Source organism: Pelecanus crispus, chromosome 2 (genome assembly GCF_030463565.1).
Source record: "Pelecanus crispus isolate bPelCri1 chromosome 2, bPelCri1.pri, whole genome shotgun sequence".
NCBI classification, from domain to species: domain Eukaryota; kingdom Metazoa; phylum Chordata; class Aves; order Pelecaniformes; family Pelecanidae; genus Pelecanus; species Pelecanus crispus.
In genome coordinates, this window is record NC_134644.1 from 102,085,288 (window position 1) to 102,104,703 (window position 19,416).

The 19,416-nt window shown below is 39.0% G+C and overlaps 1 protein-coding gene across 1 annotated transcript in view; it reads right to left on the reverse strand.

The window, feature by feature from the left end:
• Positions 1 to 19,416, reverse strand: part of MOCOS (molybdenum cofactor sulfurase) — a 237,960-nt gene that overhangs the window by 18,031 nt on the left and 200,513 nt on the right. Inside the window, exons 7-10 of the mRNA XM_075705959.1 lie at positions 18,111 to 18,227; positions 14,649 to 15,095; positions 7,254 to 7,416; positions 1,021 to 1,102 (exon numbers count right to left, since the gene is read on the reverse strand). Of these exons, the coding sequence (XP_075562074.1) occupies positions 1,021 to 1,102; positions 7,254 to 7,416; positions 14,649 to 15,095; positions 18,111 to 18,227 (809 nt within the window). The remainder of the gene's footprint in view (positions 1 to 1,020; positions 1,103 to 7,253; positions 7,417 to 14,648; positions 15,096 to 18,110; positions 18,228 to 19,416) is intronic.

Sequence of the window (19,416 nt, forward strand, 5' to 3'; positions counted from 1 at the left end):
ACCTGAGGAAAATAAACTTTTGAGAAAAAGATCCTCTTATCATCTGAATAGCTAGTAGAAAAGAAGAAGATAATTTCCTGCATGGCTCCATGGGGAAAATGGCCAGGTCTTCTGCTGGTTTGTTTATGTGCTACCCTCAGAGACGCAAATGTAGAGCGTTACAAAGAATTAGTATACCTTGGTTAAAAGAAGACAGAAATCTGTAAGTGGCTCTTTCAGTTGGACTTACCAAGAGACTCAGTGAAAAGAAACATAGCAGATAATGCAAATGTACTTTAGGAAGGCACTTGATACACTGCTACTCAGAAAACTTAATGAGATTGGGAAGTACTTAGAAAATATGCTGGATAAACACTTAAGTTCACTGATAGGAAATTAATTTATGCATAATGTTATATTTCACTGAAGTGGTATGTCTCTTGATTGGAGTTAATGTTATTTCACATACTCACCTGCAATCTTCCCAAGATTGTTAAGGGGACACTGATCAACATGGGTGGTCAAAACAAAATTAAAAAGGGTTGTAAATATGGAAAGCTGTTTATAACCTCAGCGGGTTCTAGCAATTTTGAATTTGCACAGCATGAAATGGGCAAAGTTGCCAGCATCATTACTGTCAAAAGAAGGAACTTAATTCTAAGGTCCTGCTGAGGCCCCCAGTTGGCATTTGGAAGTAACTGGGGACACCATTCCCTTTTCTTATCCTTGTGGCAAGTAAAACAAAGATCTCCCTTATTCAAGTGAGTGCCAAGTCATCACAGTCAGGAGACTGTGAGGAGACAGGAGACAGTCCTTCCCCTCCTTTTTAATTTTTATTATTTTTTAGTGTTTTCTACCAGACATGCTGGGCATGCCAAATTACCTATCTAAATCCGTCTTCTCCTGGTACACTAAGTCATTCATTGCTTTCTACCCTCCCCCTCTTTTTTCAAGGACTTCTGCCCCTGTGTGTCAATCCAATCATGTCCTGAGTGTCATTGCAGTGATTTTCAGCTTTGATTTCTCTCTGCTCTCACTCACCTGTGTGAACAGACTTTACTCTCACAGATCACAGCTTCTTTTCCAGTATTTTCTTCTAGTGATACAGATATTGGGTCCATGCCTAGATGGGCAGAGAGCAAACCATATTAAAAAAAACCCATTTATGCAGAAATATAGGTTTAGGAAAAAAAGTTCTTATTTTTGCACCTGTTCAGAATCACAGCAGCCTCCCAAATAGCATGTGACAAAAATCCTCTTTGTTTTTGCTAGAATTATATTCTCTGCCTGCAGGTGGCTCCAAATGATAATGCAAAGAGCGAAGTCTGCAGATGACCTTGGTACCCAAACCACATTAAGGAATATACAATTTCAGCTTTGAGTAACTGTGCATCTCAGGCAACGAAACTGGCACAGAATTACTGCTCAGTCATGGTTTCTGTTGAAAGGATGAGTTTATCACTGTTGTGCTCCCTCTAGCAAATCAGGAGATGAAGTTAATCACTGTCAGGTTGGGTGTTTTGGGAGTGGTGGGATGGAGTGATCAGAAAGGTGAAAAATGAAGGATGGAGCGGGGTGGGGGGGGCGAATAAGCACAGGCTGTTCAAGTGAAGAAATATAATGTGTCATAAAACTACAATAATTTAAAGATAAAATGTATGGAAGCCACTAATGAGAGAATTATTCCCATCTATCCATCTTTAAGTTTAAACCAGATGAGGAATCCCTGGTAATGATCTACGTTAACAGTTTCTTCCATAGTTTTCTTATCTTGAACAGAATGAGCCAGAGATGGAAAGGCTACTGTGGCTTGCTAGAACTAAAAGAAAAGCTGTACTATTTTCCCTTCTGTTCATTGAAAGCAATAATCTGAAACAACAAACAAAGGGTTTTACTGTGTGGCTGCAATGAATCCAACTCTTTTCCATTATACTGCAACATAAACCAGCAAAGAGTGATCTCCTGTACCCCCGCTTTGTATCAGCATGTTTCAATTTCACTCATTACTTCCTGTTTATATTACTGCAGTACAAATAAGAATCAAGCTCTACCAACTCTGTGATATGGTGAAATCAAATTGTTTTATTCTCTTCTGAAGAATAATGAAAAGTAGTTCAGATTCACTATATCACAACTAACAGCTCTGTTCCATGCAAGTTTTCAATACAGAAAGATGTCTACTCCTTTTTTAGCTAATGATGTTAGTATACTTCAGAAGCAAAGACAGAGGAGGAAAAGCTAGGTTCACTTAGGAAAATAAAACACATAAATAATAAATGCATTGAACTTGCTTGCAACAACCTGAAAAAGAAGCCAATGTTAACATCTTATAAACTAGAACTAATGCTCTTGTACTTTGAAATAATTAAACATCAGTATCATTCCTTCTGGAAAAGAACAGTTTGAAAGGTTTCATCCTGTATGCATCCTTAGCTGTTCTGTCTTTTAAAAATACTTTCTAAGCAAGGCATACTCACAACATTTCTTAAAATAGAGTCTCAGGGCTTTAAAAAGCCCTGCTTTTATACACTAGCAAGTGTATCACATTTTTATTGAATAGTACACATTTTACAGTGATGTTTAGGTCAGTTAAACATTGTTAATTACAATTTTATTCTATCTTAAGGCAAAAAAAATAAAGCAGAATATTGCCAGTTACTAAAATGTAAAAGCTGTCATTCTCCATGGTCATTTGCTTGATAATAAAATTCACAGATGTGCTCACAGTATTAATATAAAAAAAATTATTCTTGTCTTTATAGCTCCTATTTTCAGTCAATGAGAAAAATTAGAGATCTGTTATTTCAATAGACTGAAATATAAACTATTCATGTATATTCTTTCGTCAGTGTATGCACTTAATTCCCATTATTTTTATTGGCACTAACACATGACTATTTGAAGGCACAATAAACTCCGTAAAGTGTAATTAGTTGCTCAGTTTTTCTAGTTTCTTTCTACTCCAATACTTTAAAGGGCCTTCATAACACTCAAAATCTCCCTCTCTGTGCAGTGGCAAACCAATGCCTAACTTGCCAGAGTAATGCTGATTGTTAGCTAAAATGGAAAGAGAGAAATTAGTCTTCTACAGAAACGTATTCTCAGCTAAATTCTGTTTGGCTTGCTTTTATGTCAGTCAGGAACAAGCCCAGTGTAATCTGTGCCCCCATGTATTTGTTGAAGCAGGACAACAAGATTTCCCTTGATTCCCACTCAAGTAATACAGCTTCTAGAAATAAAGGCACTTGCTCCTGCCCACCTTTAAGTTGCTGGGAGCCTAACCATTAAGTGCTTTGGTCAAGACAGAAGAAGTTGTCTTTCTCCACAGGGGCTTATTTAAAGTTACACTGATTTTCTCAAAGTGGGTCCTGTGATAGCAAGGGTTAGACTCTTCACGTCAAAAAAAATAGGAAATGCCTGTTAACAACCACATAGCTTAAGAAAATAATTCTGACAAAATTCAGAAATGAAGTTTTGCAAAATTAAAATCTCACTCCCTCCACCGAAGTAAAGTACAGCCAATGAGAGACCAAGCACAAGCCCTTCCTCTCCCTCTGCTCTCACTTACCCCCTTCCTCAGGGATCAGTGGAATACCTGGAGCTCCCTGGCTGCCGTGCAAGCCAACTAATTTTGCAGGCATGCTAAGGGAAGGGTCCTAAGCCTTTGAGCAGTTTTGGCCTTGTCTACAGCCCCACTCTGATGTCCTTGCTACCCATAGGGATGGCAGGACCGCACAGCCGGGTCAGTCAGACAGCGGGTCTGCCCATCCAAGGCTGGTTTTCAGACGGGCTACGGAGACACACTACTCACAGGGATTAAAGAAAGAACATGAAGCGGTGTCTCAGCACAGAGAGGATTCAGCAAAAGGTATTAAAGTAGTTACTGTCACACTAAATCATGCTGACAGTTTTATTTTGTTGGACAGAGACGACAGAGAATATTAAGCCACATTGAAATAAAATAGCCATAAACAAATTTTCCACTAATGAAAAGTTCTAGAGGGAGAGGAAAGCACGTGCCTGGAGGCGGGGAGAGAGAACAGGCTCATTATGTTTTAAAAGCGGCACAGATAAAGTCTTCACCATAATCTAACAGTGTAACAGCAAAATGTTCTTTAAGAATGCCGCATAATTCAGCTATGTGGGATTTGCCCCACTGGGCTTTAGGCACTTACCAGAGGCACCTAATCCAGCAGCACAGTTGCCTTAGGCTCTCTCTATTGGAGAGAGACACCTCCAGACAGCAAAGCGCGCTCTAGTTGGAGATGATTGCCACAGCCTGCTCTCACAATGAGAAAAGCACAGATGACAGCGGAGAAACTGGTAGAGAAAGCAGAGTGGTTACAGCCTCCTCGCAGAGGAGCAGGAGGAAGGCAGCTAGCTTGACTGCAGTTGTCACCTGGTCAGCTGGGAGCTGCTGGGTTTTCATGTTCGGCAGAGCAAGAGGTGCAGTAAAGGTGCAGCTCAAAGGTTTTGCCTCTCTTTTTTCATCGCTGTCGCCTCCCTCACCCACTCCTCACCACCAGAAATGTCCCCATCACACCGAGAAAAACAGAGGAACTGCACGGGGAGTGAGGGCAGGGGGAGGAGAGGGGGAGTTGGAGGAAACAAAACTCCTCTTGGAAAGATGCATGCTACTGTAGCTGAGGAAAGGCAGTCTGGGTGGGAGGCATCCAGTGGGAGAAAGAAACTCGCAAAGCAACAAAGTTGGAAGAGACCTGGAGGTGGCTGTAGTCAGCAGGCTAAGTGCTACGAATCTGAAATACCATTAGCCACAGATGTAGGCCAGTGAAGGCTCTGAGCTGCACAACAGCCAGCCTGGCTCATCAGAGGGCTTACTGCTCCTCACTGCACTGATTGCTGCTCCAGCTACACACGTCGTGTTCAGCTTCAGGTCCTACCTTAGCAACAAACTACTGACAGGCTGGAGAGAGTGGTGACAAAAGCAACAGTGATTAAGATGGGATTTTCAAGGAAAGAGTCAACTTATTAAATTATTTGTCTGCCATGAAATGATGATATAACAATGACCCACGTATGTGAAGGGATAAAAGAAAAAACTAAAAATTTAACACCAACAAACAAATCATGCATTTAGACTTCAGGTAAGAGGAAAGAAAACAGAATAAATATTGAAATAACTTTCTACAGATTTACCTGCTCAGTCTTACCCTGTCAGTTCATACGCGTTCTCATCACTGTGCTATTTTATGAGCAGTAACCTCTGGAATAGTCTCCCCAAGGAAATGAGAGCCATTACCTCACTGTCAAGCATTAAAAAAATACCACAGATTGCAAGTACAGTATGAGAGTGAAAAATAGCAGGACTGTTATAAAAAGAGGGCCCAGACCACCTTATGGGCTAAGATTATTGGTATCTAGAGTCATTATACAAAGAATAAAATGACTCCACTCTTACATACTGGCTGTACCAATGCAGGCTATAAATAAATGCCAACCATGTTTCTGTTAGAGCACATGGAGATCTGATTGATCACTTTGGGGCAGAAAAGTGATCCACAGACTTGGTCAATCACTTCTGGAAGGAAATTTCTCACTTTCATAGGAAGGAAGGTGAATGACAGTGAAAACTCAAAAAATGACACAAAGTAAAATGTAGGATTTAAAGGTTCACCCTGGCACTAACTATGACAAGAGATTGTACATCTCAGTGAGAACTCTGTTCCCTGACTGTCACTTCCGTCTAAGAAAACTTTTTCCTGACTCTCTGAAGTATGTCAGTGCAGCTATTGACAGGCAAATATACTAATGGATAAGCACTTGTCTGAACAATGTGGTACAAGCAAGGAAAAAAATTAAGAACATACTTAGAAGAGCAATCAAAAGGCCCAACAGAGGTGAACCTCTGGAAATGTGAAGGCTAAATGGAGAACATTTGGACAAGACTTCACATTGTGTCTGCAACCAAGAGGTACCAGCAGAAAGGAAGAGAGATGGAAAGGAACCGAATTTCTAGAAATAATTAGCTCTGAAGCACTTGAGAATTTAAAAGTTGTGGGAGTGTCTATGTAACTGTACTACAAAAATTTGAGTTGCAAGGTGCTCCACATAGAATTGACATGAATTAATCATACCTTTTCAAAGAAAGATTACAAAGGGAAGAGTGGAAAATAGCAGCGTTTGTGCCAATGAGGCAGGCTGGAATGCCTAAGAAGACATTAGATTGTGTTTGGGATCTGAAATACAAAATCACACAAGACTAGTGGAAGTACCCAAATGTACATTTAACAAACCTATTCCAGATAAAAGAAATCAAATGGTCAGATTTAATTTTATGGAGAGTGCTCAGACATCTGGAGAGGACAACAACTGTAATGTATAAACAGAAAGGAGACTGTAGTTACAGATCCACTTACATGGATTTCTAATAAAGGGTGAAAAATCTGAATATAGGTTCTCTTGTTTTCCTCTAGCTGCTGAAAATGTGGGCACATATATTATTAATGGTTAAGACATACAGGCTGAGTAAATGTTAGACCCCAGGGAAATGATTAACACCATTCATACACATGCAAACTTGGCATTAATAATTACTTTTGTGGAAAACAAACCTGTTCCAGCGTTCAGTGCTAACAGTACTGTTAGCAAAATAAATAATTTGCACCCCCAAGTAGCAAAGGGCTTTGTGTAATACTTTCCATAAGGTTTTTTTTCTTTTTTTTCCCCTCAGCAGAGAATAAAAAGGGTTCTGATGAATCCAGAGAAGCCCAAACATCATGAAATATTTGCCTGCTAGTGCAAGTATCTAACTAAGCTAAATAATGTCTGGTCTTTATTTTAATTCATACTAATTTCCACTGAAGACTCTACCCCTCTAGTTCCACAACTGGAAGGAGGAGGAGAGCTATAAAATGGAAAGGTCTTTGGCCAGGGTGTTTGATGTTAGACTCCTATTCCTTTACCCTTACAGCAATAACAGTCGCTTCAGGCTGATGTAGTCCATGATGTGGAGAGCTAGACTAGTCAGTAAATTTCCGTATCTGTCAATTCATTATTCTTTCCTGGAGCATCCACTTTATGATTGCACATAGGAGTCACTGTCTACTCTCTGCCCGTCCTAACAACAAGCTAGGAAACTGCCCATAGCTGTTTAATACAGCCTAGGCTTTCTTTGCCCACAGCTGGTAGCAGAATTTGTCCCTGAAGTATGTAAGCATACACAGCATTCAGTAGTTTGGTGGGTGCATGCAAGTGTCTCTGTCTAGAAGCTTGACACGGATAATGAAAAGGAGAGAAGGATATTGGTTACTAACCTTCTGCCTGGATGACCATAACTTTTTTCTTCAGATCAATTGAGGGATTTACAAGACACAACCTTGGCTCCTGCTTCTGAGTCACGCAGACTCCATTCTGGTTTACAACCATCCAGTTACGGTCATACAGCAAACCCTGGTTTCCCACTGGCCATTCTGTGACCTGGAAAAGCACCAGAAAGGGATACAAAGGTTTAGAAAATGTTAGCTGCAATACTAGATTCACGCTGAAAAGAGAGGGAAAAGAAACCATTAATGAAATACTTTGAAATCAGGAAAACTTGTGCAAGCCAATGTCAGCCTTTAATAAGACAAACCTTAATTGCAAATCAAAGATAAAGATATCACTGCACAAAGCTGACAAATCAAAATGGAGTTACTATAATTTGTTACATATTATCATATACTTTGATTTAACAGAACTATGAGAATAGAGTAAACAACCTCTGAAACACTTTGAAAATTGCTTTTAGTCTTACACTCATCCACTTTCAGGACCTTTCCTTCCAACAATTTTCTTTTAATTTACAAAGCATGGACATTTCACGGGAGTTGTATGAATTAAAGCAAAACCAACCAAACAAAAAGCAAGAAAAAAGTGAAATTCAAAATTAGGAAAAAACTTCCATATTTGTTATAAAACTAGAACCACTTTATCAATGAATCCATTTGAAAAAAGCTCCACCACTGAGGTTTCTGGTTTAGCTAGGATCATGATAGTTTCTCCAGATCCCCTTACAACAAAACACATTGTCTTCTTTGCAGTCTGTTCTTCCATTACTTCTATAACACTCTTTACATTCAATAGCCTATACAAGCATATTGTCCTTGCTTTCATGTACATTTTTCTGGTGAAAAGAACATCTGTTACTGATGCTACACAGATGGTAATCTTGAAATCCAAAAAGAAAGCAATTTTAGTAATGCCTTTGGGTGATATTAATAACTGCTTTCTCCTTCAGAATGTTAAAATATTAATACCATTCTTTTAACATAAAGCTGGGCATTTAAACATACTGCTTCAACTCATGTATGCTTTCTATCACAGTTGAGTACAGAGAAAAGTTAACTACAGCTGAACTTTGTTGAATTCTTGTACAGGAGCTTAGCACAGCTCACATGAATTAACTGGCAAAAGACTTTAGCAAAAAGTATTGAGAAAAAGATATGTCAGGCACAGCCTGGTGCTCTGAAGAAAAGCATGGCTGCACGCACTGGTTAGATTAATTAAAAATCACATTTTTGTTTAGCATGTGCTTTATCCAAAACCCCACAGAACCACAATATCCCATTCTTATAAACTTTTCCAGGTTCTATAGGAGCCTGCAGCAGTACCTTGACACTGATGGCCTGACTAGAAAAAGCTGAGGGCAGGCACTCTGAAACTGGAAACTTAAAGCATTAAAGCTGAACTCTGAATAATTTGGCCACAGTGCTATCAACCGTATTGAATACAGGCAATACATGGAAAAATTTTAAAGATAAGAAATGTATTTTATCAACCTACTTGATCTATAATATTCCTTGGCAGCTTTTTAAGTGAGCATGGATGAAAAATTCAGTCAAAAATGGAAACTTTATATCTGACAGTGTCATCTGAAACCACGTTGTCCAAGTGCCTCAAACTGTCAGCACGTAAATGATGTGAACTTTCGCAGTCTTTTTAGGAGAGGAATCATAGCCCAAAGACCGCAATACTGGCTGAAGAACAGACTTTTGTCCTTGCTGGAAATTATTCTTTGGAGAGGCCAGTATTTTTTTGTTATCCTGTATAATTAAATTACAAAATGCATTTGAACAGCTGGTGATCACCTGAGAGCTGCAAGAATTTCCTACTAACAAATCTCCCTTCCAAAACAGAAGATCACTAACTGGTAATACATCCTCCCATGGATCCAACAGATCTTTACAGGATTTGCAAGACATAATGAACAGAATAAACTAAAAGAGCAGAAAAATAGAAAAAGAGCATGAAGACAATGATTCCTAGCTCCCTATTGTAACATTCAGTTGTTTTGGTTCCACTTCAGGACAGCAATCTTACTCAGGAAATAGCTTAAGTGTTTGCTTACCCTTCACCAAAGGTAAGAGGTTTTATGAGCAAAACAAAACATATTCTCTTTAATCAGAGCTTCAGCTAATTCTTACATGCTGATAGGCATTGTGGGGAAAGCTTAGCTGACTAGGTAGCAGATACTTGGAAATAATCAACGCCTTCCATTCAAAATACCCCTAGTAGGTCCAAAATAATGGCAAGTAACTCCATGCTCCACTCTGAGATGCAGCACGTGACTACAGGTCCTCAGCCCATTTCTCCCCTTCCTCTGGGTATTTGTCATTGTAACAAGAATCATACATACTCATGCCCAGCAGTGAGACCCTGTCCTCTCATGGATGTCCCACACACACTGTCAAGTGCCCTACTTGCTCTCCACTTTTCAACTTACTGTATTGCATATGTTGCTAGGACCCCAATAAATAAAGTTGCAACAACGAAATAACTGCGTACCCTGCCTTGGACAGAGAGTCACAGACAGTCATGAAACAGTCAGAGCTGGTTTGTTGCTAATACCGATACTGGAGATGAGCATGGAAGAATATACACATTTCTATTCTTAGTACTTAGGCATGCGACCTGTGCAGACCATCTCCCGCCATTATTTCAAAGAGGCTGAAGGGATTGCAAGCAACTGAATTAGAGCAGTTCAAGCAAATTCTGCCTGCTCTGCTTTCATCTGAGACACGAGAAGAGTGGCTCAATTTGCCTCCCTTGGATTACATCTGAGATGTCTGCCCAAGGCTAGCAGAAATGACAGAGGCTGCAAAGATGATCCACATCCCAGTGGAGCAGCAGCAAGAGGTCAGTCAGGGCACTCAAATGTCACTAAATACCTATGTTCAGGCAACCAATACAGCAAAGCAAAGCAACCAATGAAGCTTACTGCCAAGTAAAATGAAACAGGTTAGTGTACATTGCAGTAAGCAATACTTAGCTTCTAACTTGATTCCCTGAAGTTGCCTGGCCATCTCTGACTACTGAGACAAATTAGAAGGGGAGGACAGAAAGAAATCAGGGACACCATGATTTTACTGATAGATGCTAACATACGCCTTCATTCCCAGCATGGCAGGTGGGCTAACCATACAACATAAGGTCTTCTCTACCTGTCATAAGCAAGGATCATTGTATAGTACAGCCAGTATATGGTTTTAGCCTACCTACTTTAGTCCATTTTTCTTCTTGTAATGTAAAAATATTCATTGCAAAAGCATGTTTTTGTTTTTTTCAGAATCTTCTTTAAAACATTTTGGACTGTATTTTTCCATAGTTCACAGCAATGTCAGCATGAAGGCTAACACAATTTTTGAACACATTAAAGGAATCACCGAATAGGGTTTAAATTATGCAAGTTTAAAGATGTTACTGGTCTTACATATAATTTATCCACTAATCACTAGGAATTTGCATTGTATTTTAAATTAAAAGCTAATTTGTCTTCTGCGTTGAGATGCAATTTTTATACTCTGAAATCTACTGCACGAATAATAAAGTTATTAATGTTTAAAGTCCTAACCTTTTTCACTGGGCACACTGCATTATGTAATTATGCAAAACTCATCGACATGAGAGATGTTCATGTTTAAAAATGCATGTTTAAACACATTTTTATGTTGGGAAAGAAGAAAAAAAGTGATCTGGGATAGAGGTTACTCTTCCCTGCTTCTCCCCATTTAATAAAACAATTGTAGGGAAAGGAAAGTGCATTTAAGAAGTTGAGTTAGAATATTCTGCCCTCCACTTCCTGCACCATGTGTACAAACCCCATGGAACAACACTGAACAGAACCTGCTCCATGGCCAGGAACACTTTATAATATAAACGCACATGCTGTAGGAACTAACCAACCTGCAGTGAGCTGCTGATCTTCATGCCAAGCCTCATCCTCCCAGCTGCCAAAGCACTCTGCACTTTCATTTTCTCTGGGGGTCAAGCACCTCCCATACTAAATCACTTAGAATAGAGCAGAGAAATCAGAGTTGAGGAGAGGAGGAGCTTATGCTACTCTAAAGAGGAGATCAAAGAGCTGTGCATTTGTACTCATATCCTCATCAAGTTTGGTCTCCCTCCATTAATCAAGTCATCTATCCTGCAACCAGTAAGTCAGCAGACAGACTTCACTGGCAGACGGGCTGGGTCCTGCACACACAGCTGGAATTTTCCACCACACATATTATTTTAGGCAAACGCAAGCAATCATGTACTTACAATAAAGTCCATTTACTACACATGCTAAAGGTCTGACCTACCATACCAGCTGGAGGCCTGCACTTGAACTTACAAATCTATGAGATTCTGATGTCAAGTATCCAAGTAGAAGAGGAGTGACTTTATTGCCACCCAATATCTAAACCACTTTCACCTTTCCACATCAACTAGCTTAGAGCTACCTTATAACTGATAACAAAGGAGAACAAATTTTTTTCTAACTTTCCAACAACTACAAAGCATCTAAAGGTATTTTAGATTTAAAACATTTCAATGTTTTCATTTCAATTCTTGGCTTCTAACTGAAGACCAAGGAAACTACAAGCTACATGATTATTACTTCAGAAGTTTATGAGTTTGCTAAAGTAAGGAGATAATATAATATTAAGTGTGAGGTTTGTATGACAAAGACCATTAAGAGACTTACAAAGGAATACTTTTCTATGGGATTCAATCTTTTCACAATAAAGCCTAGAAATGCTGGTATAACAAATATTTTAAAAGGCAAAATGATTTTCAGGATTTGATTCCATTTAATGGAAGGTTTGGTAAGGTTTTGGTAAGGTTTCTCCAGCATGTCCTGCTTCAAACTCCAGTGCCACATGGCATGGGTTATTTTCCCCTTTCAAGGTGATACAGGCTGAAGTTGCAGTAATGACGTACGTAGATTCGTGGAGGGTGATGCACTCTGCAGTTAGTGATGATGTGGGTTCTGGCAGCTTGGCTTTCTATTCTACTTTTAGTCATCAGGAAGAGACCAAGCCACTACTTGATTTAGAATGGGATTAACTGATTTTTAAAGCTCATTACAAATAGTGGGCTGTAAGTTGTCATTTGCACCTCTTCTATAGGCAGACAATGAGACTGACAGATCTTTTACAGGCTGGTTATAAATGGACGACAGGTCTAGACGTGCCACTCAGACCTTTGGGAGCAAAAACCTGAAGAATGCCTGGTGGACAGGAAGAAGATCACAAAAGCAAACACATTTTCTTTGGAGATTTACTTCAATATTGAAAATAATGAAAATCAATCAATCTTTTGGCTTCAATTCCTGGCCTGCTTTCTTTATGCACTGAAAGCCCCTTTTCATTGTATCTATTGGGTCAATTTCTACTGTTCTTTCACATGTACTCACGTATCTTCTAGGAACTAAGTGGAAATGCACAAAAAATGCTCTTTGAGGAGGAGAAGAATTAAATGCTATTGATAGTGAACTTCCAGTCCCTTCCAATACCATGTACTAAAGTCAGTATATATTTAATTGTATATTTCTCTTCGGCAATACAGGCTCTGACAGTGCTTAGCTTACTGGGTTTTAATGTGGCTGATACTTTGTTATCAAAAAAAATCAAACCAGAATACACTAGACTTCAAAAATGATTCTAGACATGCAAAACTAAACCTCATAATATAGTTGCGATTTTAATATCTGTATTTTTAAACTATTCAAATCAGCTAGTGTTAGCTGGAATCCAAGCTGTCTTGGATTCCTCCTGTAGTCAATGGAAAGAGACAGAAATATCCAGGAACAATTAATTTTTCCTACCACAGATGCCTATTTTACAATAAGATAAATTATCAGGTATCCATCTCTCACTGTTTACAGAATACTATCTAACTTTGCAGGGGTAAACTGAGGTAAGATGAACCCTGCTTTCACGCCGGGCCCATTAACACATGCCTGGCACAAGAAGTATGCACGAGGAATAGGGATTTTCCACCTCCATATAAAATTACAGTTCTGTCTGCCAGGGAGTACCAGGTTTGTATGAATTTATCACCTAGAGTTGTCTCCCCGCATAGAGCTTGAAGGGAAGAAACCTGGCTCTGCATGTGGGGAAACAGAAGCTGTCTTTCATGCTGAGGTATGTCTTACCTGTTCCTGGGCACAATCACTTCAAAGCCTTCCTAGCACTGAATGTTGTGGTATGCACCTCACAACACCAGTCTGCATGTTAAAATAGAATGTAACCCCAAAGGGGCCCCAATACAGCTACAACATATTTCAGCAGCTTCTGTAATGGGCTTCTGTAATACAGCTATAATAACTGCAACACTTAAACAAAGGTTAAAACATTTTCACATGAAATGTGGGATTACTTTGATTTTCTAAACAGTTTGATTTAGTGGGAGGTTAATAAGGTGTGGAAATTGTTTGTTCAGGCCTCACTTAATGCTCAAAATTGTGCCTCTGAATTAAAGACATCATAAGCCAAACCAAATTTAAAAATACAGATGTTTTGTTGATCATTTAACCGTCTTTGCTTTAATTCCCCAGCCTCTTTTTGCATTAAGAAAAAAAAATAATAAATCATGATCAACTCAGTTGAGAAGCCATATTTTAAATGCAGGTGATTTGTCACTGGATTTGACCCCAATTTTCACTCAGATGTGAGACAGTGACCTACACCAGCAAGTTTTCATAGGGAAAGTTATACTGATATTGACATTCATTAAATCACTTCCCAGTATGGTACTAAGCAGAGTCACATTCTAGGTCATGTGTGGGCCATACACCTATTTCATCATGCATTATTTAAAAAAAAAAAGTCACAGCTAAGGTGATGGTATTATTAACTTGGTAAAAAAGCAATTAAAATCTTCAAAGAATGAACTTTCAAATAGTGCAGCAACACTTAAATGTCATATTTCTGTTGCAAATGTATTTTTAATGATAACATTTCTTTGTAATGTAAATCAGCCTCCTCTCAATTATAACATGTTAATCAAGTTATTTCTCAATTGCTGCCTACCCATCAACACCTACAAGTCCATCACATGTCATTCTGTAAAAGCATACTAATTACTTGATCATATTTTAGTCAAGTTTTGCAAATCCAACGATTTTCTTCAAGACTGCATATTATGTGCAGATTTATCTGTTGGGGGGGAGGGGAGAGCAGAAGGCACATTTGCATCCTGCAACTTCAGTCTAATTGAAAATCTTTCAAAGTACCTTAGCATGCAGGTACTTGATCCTAGAAACCGGAGAAAAGGAAAAATGGGTACCAAAATATTGCTTCCTAATATCTCACGCACATGCTATTCCTGGTTGACATGTCCAAGAGGGGTAAGGAAAAACACAAGGTTGAGGTGAATACTTAAGAATGATTCAAAGCGTATACCTCAAATGCAGAACAGGATTTGATTGGGTAGAGGTAAATGCTGGTGACAGTGATGGGCTTGCCACCTCTTCTACATGTTGGTACTGCAGTCTCAGAAACAGCTGCCCTTATGCTTTCCGCCTTGGCCTCCGGTGGCTGCCACTTGACAGTCATCTTTGTCGCAGATGAATTAGTCCCGAGTTCTCTATCCGAGATGTGTGGTATTGGAGACAATTTATCTGCATTGTTAAAGGAAGGGTGGTCATCTGGCACAGACTCTGTCGTCAGCTTTGTAACAGGGGACTGGAAGGGAATCTCAGTGTCTGACTTGGAGAGTCTGGTGGCTATGATGAATTTCAAAAACGTCTGTGCATCTTCAAAAGAAGACATGTAGCCAAAGGATATTCTCACAGAACCAGTGGGACGTCCATCAACTAGGTCTATATCATCTCCACAGACATGGCCAGCCTAGTTTGAAATAGGAAGAAAACCAGAGAGCTATTATGACAAATTTTGCTTAATTCCCTCTAATTTTACATAGTTATTAATGATTCTCTTAATTCTAACCTGAAAAACTGTTTTCAGTTAACTCATGAATACAAAGAGAAAAAGGAGGAAAAAATCCCAACTATCTTATTACTTACTCAAGCTGGGAAGAAGATAAGTTTGAGATGCTTGTCCTATCCTACCCTAAGGCAAGAAAGACTTCTCAAAAACATGTCAAGAATCAGAAAAAGTTTGTCTGTCCAAGGATGACCTGTTAGCTAGGGCAGTCTCCAGATATAGAATCATAGAATCATAGTATCGTTTAGGTTGGAAAAGACCTTTAAGATCATCCAGTCCAACCATTTATATATTCCAGTCTCATCTGCATAGTTCATTGGGATTTAAACTGGGATATACTGGGATTTAAACTGGGATATTACATTCAGATAAGTAACAAACCACGAGACTGCAGTCTCTTTCTGGGGCAGTTTTCTTGATATTTGCTGTCAGAACAGTTCCATTTTATATTATCAGTGGCTTATTCATGGCTCATGTTAAATAGCCCAGTGGATAGCTATACAGCTGAGAACTGGTCTGGGATATTTGTAAAGCAGAGACTTGAATCTAGAACTCCAACATCCAAAGAGACTTCTCTTGTCATTGGGATACACAGTAAATCTGTCTGGCTGATCCAGTCAACACCTTGCTTTCAGGATGGAAGGAACTAGCCTTCCCCCTAACATTTCCTCCTTTGAAGAACACAGGTTGCCACTCATGAAAAATCTTTGTTGAAAAATGCTTCAAATATGCTAATAGTGACCTCCACATAGATAGCCTCCATTTGATCTGTCTTTCACACAGTACTCCCTGGAAAACTCTCCCTTAGAGCAGAAGTTTCTCCCTCAGTAAGTGGGTCAGTGAATGCTGCCACTCACCTCCACTGAGATAAGCTAGAGACCCCCTTTGTTCATCCATCTAACAGCTGTCTCACCAATGGACACCAGATTTAGTCCTAAGTCAGCTTCCTTATTCCTGTAAGTGCAGCAGCTGTTTTTTTTCTCATATATTCATTTATTTATGCATTTCTGTTACATAAAAATGGAAGTGTGAATAGATTATTTACATGAGGGCTTTTTTAAGCAAGAAATGTCACAGTTCAATGAACACAGATGCCATTTATGCAAGGAGAAACAAAAAAAAAATACCCTCTATGTCAAAGCATGCAATACAGTAGTAAATATTTTAATGCAGTGTGATGTAGTTTTTATCCTTGACAATAGAGCAGAAGCAACATTTGCAAAATTAGGTTGCATCTGTTAATATACATGTAACCCTTCTGCCAAGTATCGATTAATTGACTGAGGAGAGAGGTTCCTGCTGTGCAAATAAGTAAATGAGTTCCTACCTAACATCCTAAGAGAACTAACCACACTTCTCCAGAGACCCTTGAGGACAGAAAGTCCTCCCTGACAGGCATTTTATACATGGAAATCTTAATCAGGGAAGGAAGAATACAATCAGCACCCTGGGAAAAGGCGAAACTGAAGTATATGTCCAAACAATGTGATAAGAGATGCCTTCCCCTATGCAGTAATGATGTCAGTAACTCATCCAGATCCTTCTCAAAGGACTAATGAGAATGTCCCAGAATAATGACTGCTTGACTGCACCACCTCATCATACCACTTTTGGCACATTAAGTGTCTCTTTGTAAGTTTGGGTTTGGCCTATCCCCATTTAAATGTTCAGGATTATTAACATGCTACAGACCCATAAGAGGCCACCCACTCCTTAGCAAAATCCTCCTTATATGAAGAGATCCAAGAGTGTTGCAGCTGGTCATTTGGCATTTTGCACTTCAGCAGAAGTGTAGACCTTTTTTTTTTCTTTCTTTCTTTTTTTCCTTTCTCAGAGTATCTTGGGGAAACTGCTCCCCCTCGAAAATACAAATACTGACCTTCTCTTAGACAGATTATGCATGAGGAGACTATGGACATGGAGCTTTCCATGGTAAATGAAAGCACCATTTTGCGCAGGAAGATATTAAAGAGCTCTCCCCCTTTAAGAACTTGTGCTATCAATCTTGCATATAAATGTGTTTGCAAAAGTTATCTAAACGTCTCTGTGAAATTATAAGGGAGCTATAATATCAACACAGCCATTATGATTTTTTATCTTTCGAAAAATACCATTAATAAAATTTTTGATTGCTCTGTATTAATTTATTGTAATTTCAAACTCTGACAAATATGCAGACATGAAGCCTCCCCCACTTCATTTTAATATATCCTGCTACACATCTTTTAATGACAATTTATGGAAAATATTAGTCATCTAGAAAACAGTGTTTACATTCATGTTCTAACAATCTAATACACCAGTAATCTAGGTAGATGTCATCTAAATGTACTTCACTCTCTGAGATTCACTGTGTATTCTCATTTATTGTTTCTTGTCCAATTTGTGTATGTCTTTTAAACTGGAATATCCAACAGCAATAGATCTATAATACTTGAACATTATTAAGTACAATTAAGGATACTTAAGGAACAACATGAGATGAATTGTCCAGGAACTTCTGTTCTGCAGGAAGTCTGGATTTCATGTAATTCCAAATCAGAACAAGAAGCCACAAATTCATGTTTCCCAATGAAATAAAACCAGCAACACATACTGCTTTGGGTCCATCAAATTATTTTGTTTCAACACTCCATTTCAATGAATTCAATTTCAGTTCATTTAGTTCTTTAACATGGCAACTGAGTTGAAAGGTCATTCTTGAAGTTGCAGAGACTTAAAACCACTGGACATGGTACACCTACTTCAGCTTTTAACTAATTAGGGTTTTTTTTTAATACAGAGCCAGATTTTCCTCTTCCCTTCAAACCTCCCATCCTTAGGAAATTCAGAACTGATAGCCAGAAGATGTCTCCTGGGTCAGTGAATCTAGGTATTTTCCATGGGCAATATATCATGTAATCTCATTGAAAAACTAACCTGCAGGTTCCTTTGGATGTCCTCATTGCTTATACCCAAATGCATCTGGCAGGCTCCTGTATTACAGAAGCAACCTGTGCGGACATGTATGTTGTAGAGACTGGCCATCTTGTCCACCTTCCCGATTCAGCAGGACATAAGACATAGGAGAAGAACGAAAAATAGACATTTTAAAGTTGTGGTAAACAACATACAATGTTTTAAAGGTACAATTTAATTGGAGGTAAATTAATTCTCTAAATTATTAAAAACTTTCTGTAGCTTTTGGCATACCTATACACATTTAAGACTTTTCAGCCTTGTTATTCAGCTAGAAGAAAACAATGGTGGAAGCAGAAACTCTTACCTTGGCATTGAGAGACAGTGCACACAACACACACACACAGACACACACATACACACACAGAGTATCAGTTCAGGTCCTGATCCTGTTAATGACAGTACATGTGCTTAATTTTAAACCTGTGAACAGGTTCATTCACATCAGTAGTGCTAATTACAGGCCTGCAGTCAAGTGTCATTCCGTGTCTCGACAAAACCGTCACCTACAACTGCATCTTCAGAGACTGAAGAGAGGCCTGGGGCACCTCTTCAGTTAGCTAGAGAAAACATTGTTCTCCAAGGATCTGAAACTGCAAGTCCTCATTACAGAAACTGTATCTGTGGGATTTTGGCACACAAGTGCTTGCAGAATCAGTCCCCCAGTAAGCAATAACATCTGACAGGGCAAGGATTAAACTGGAATACCTCCTTGAGTCTTACATATCACCACTCAGTCCACCAACTCCCTGGTGTACTTTTTCTTTGTGCTGTGCTGTTCTGTGTTCTACCATTTCTTTATTGTCCACTAAATAATGAATGGGCAGAAATACAATACTTGATGACAGACTGGCATGAGTAAATTATGAGAAGGAATGAAAAAGATGTGCAAAGAGAACAGAAGCACATGTCTATGTGTGCCTTGGAAGGAAACACATACATGCATACACTGGCAGGATGGCACTGGCAGGCTGGCACTGTAGAGAAGAGATATGGATTGTCAAAAACAAAGCAAGCACACCATGAGGATCATCTTAGCACAGCTAAGAAACCATGGAAGCACACTGCAGGGATCTGAAAGCGCTTTATGTTGATTACAAAAAGCGACAACAGCAGCTGGTAAGGTTAGCAGAGTAGGTATAGCTACTGCCAGTTATTTCTTTGACAATAAATGATGAACATTCCTGGTCAGGATGGAGAGAAAGAATGGTCAGATGGTCAGAAAAGTAGCATGAACCCTGGCATATCCTATCTCTACCACAGATTT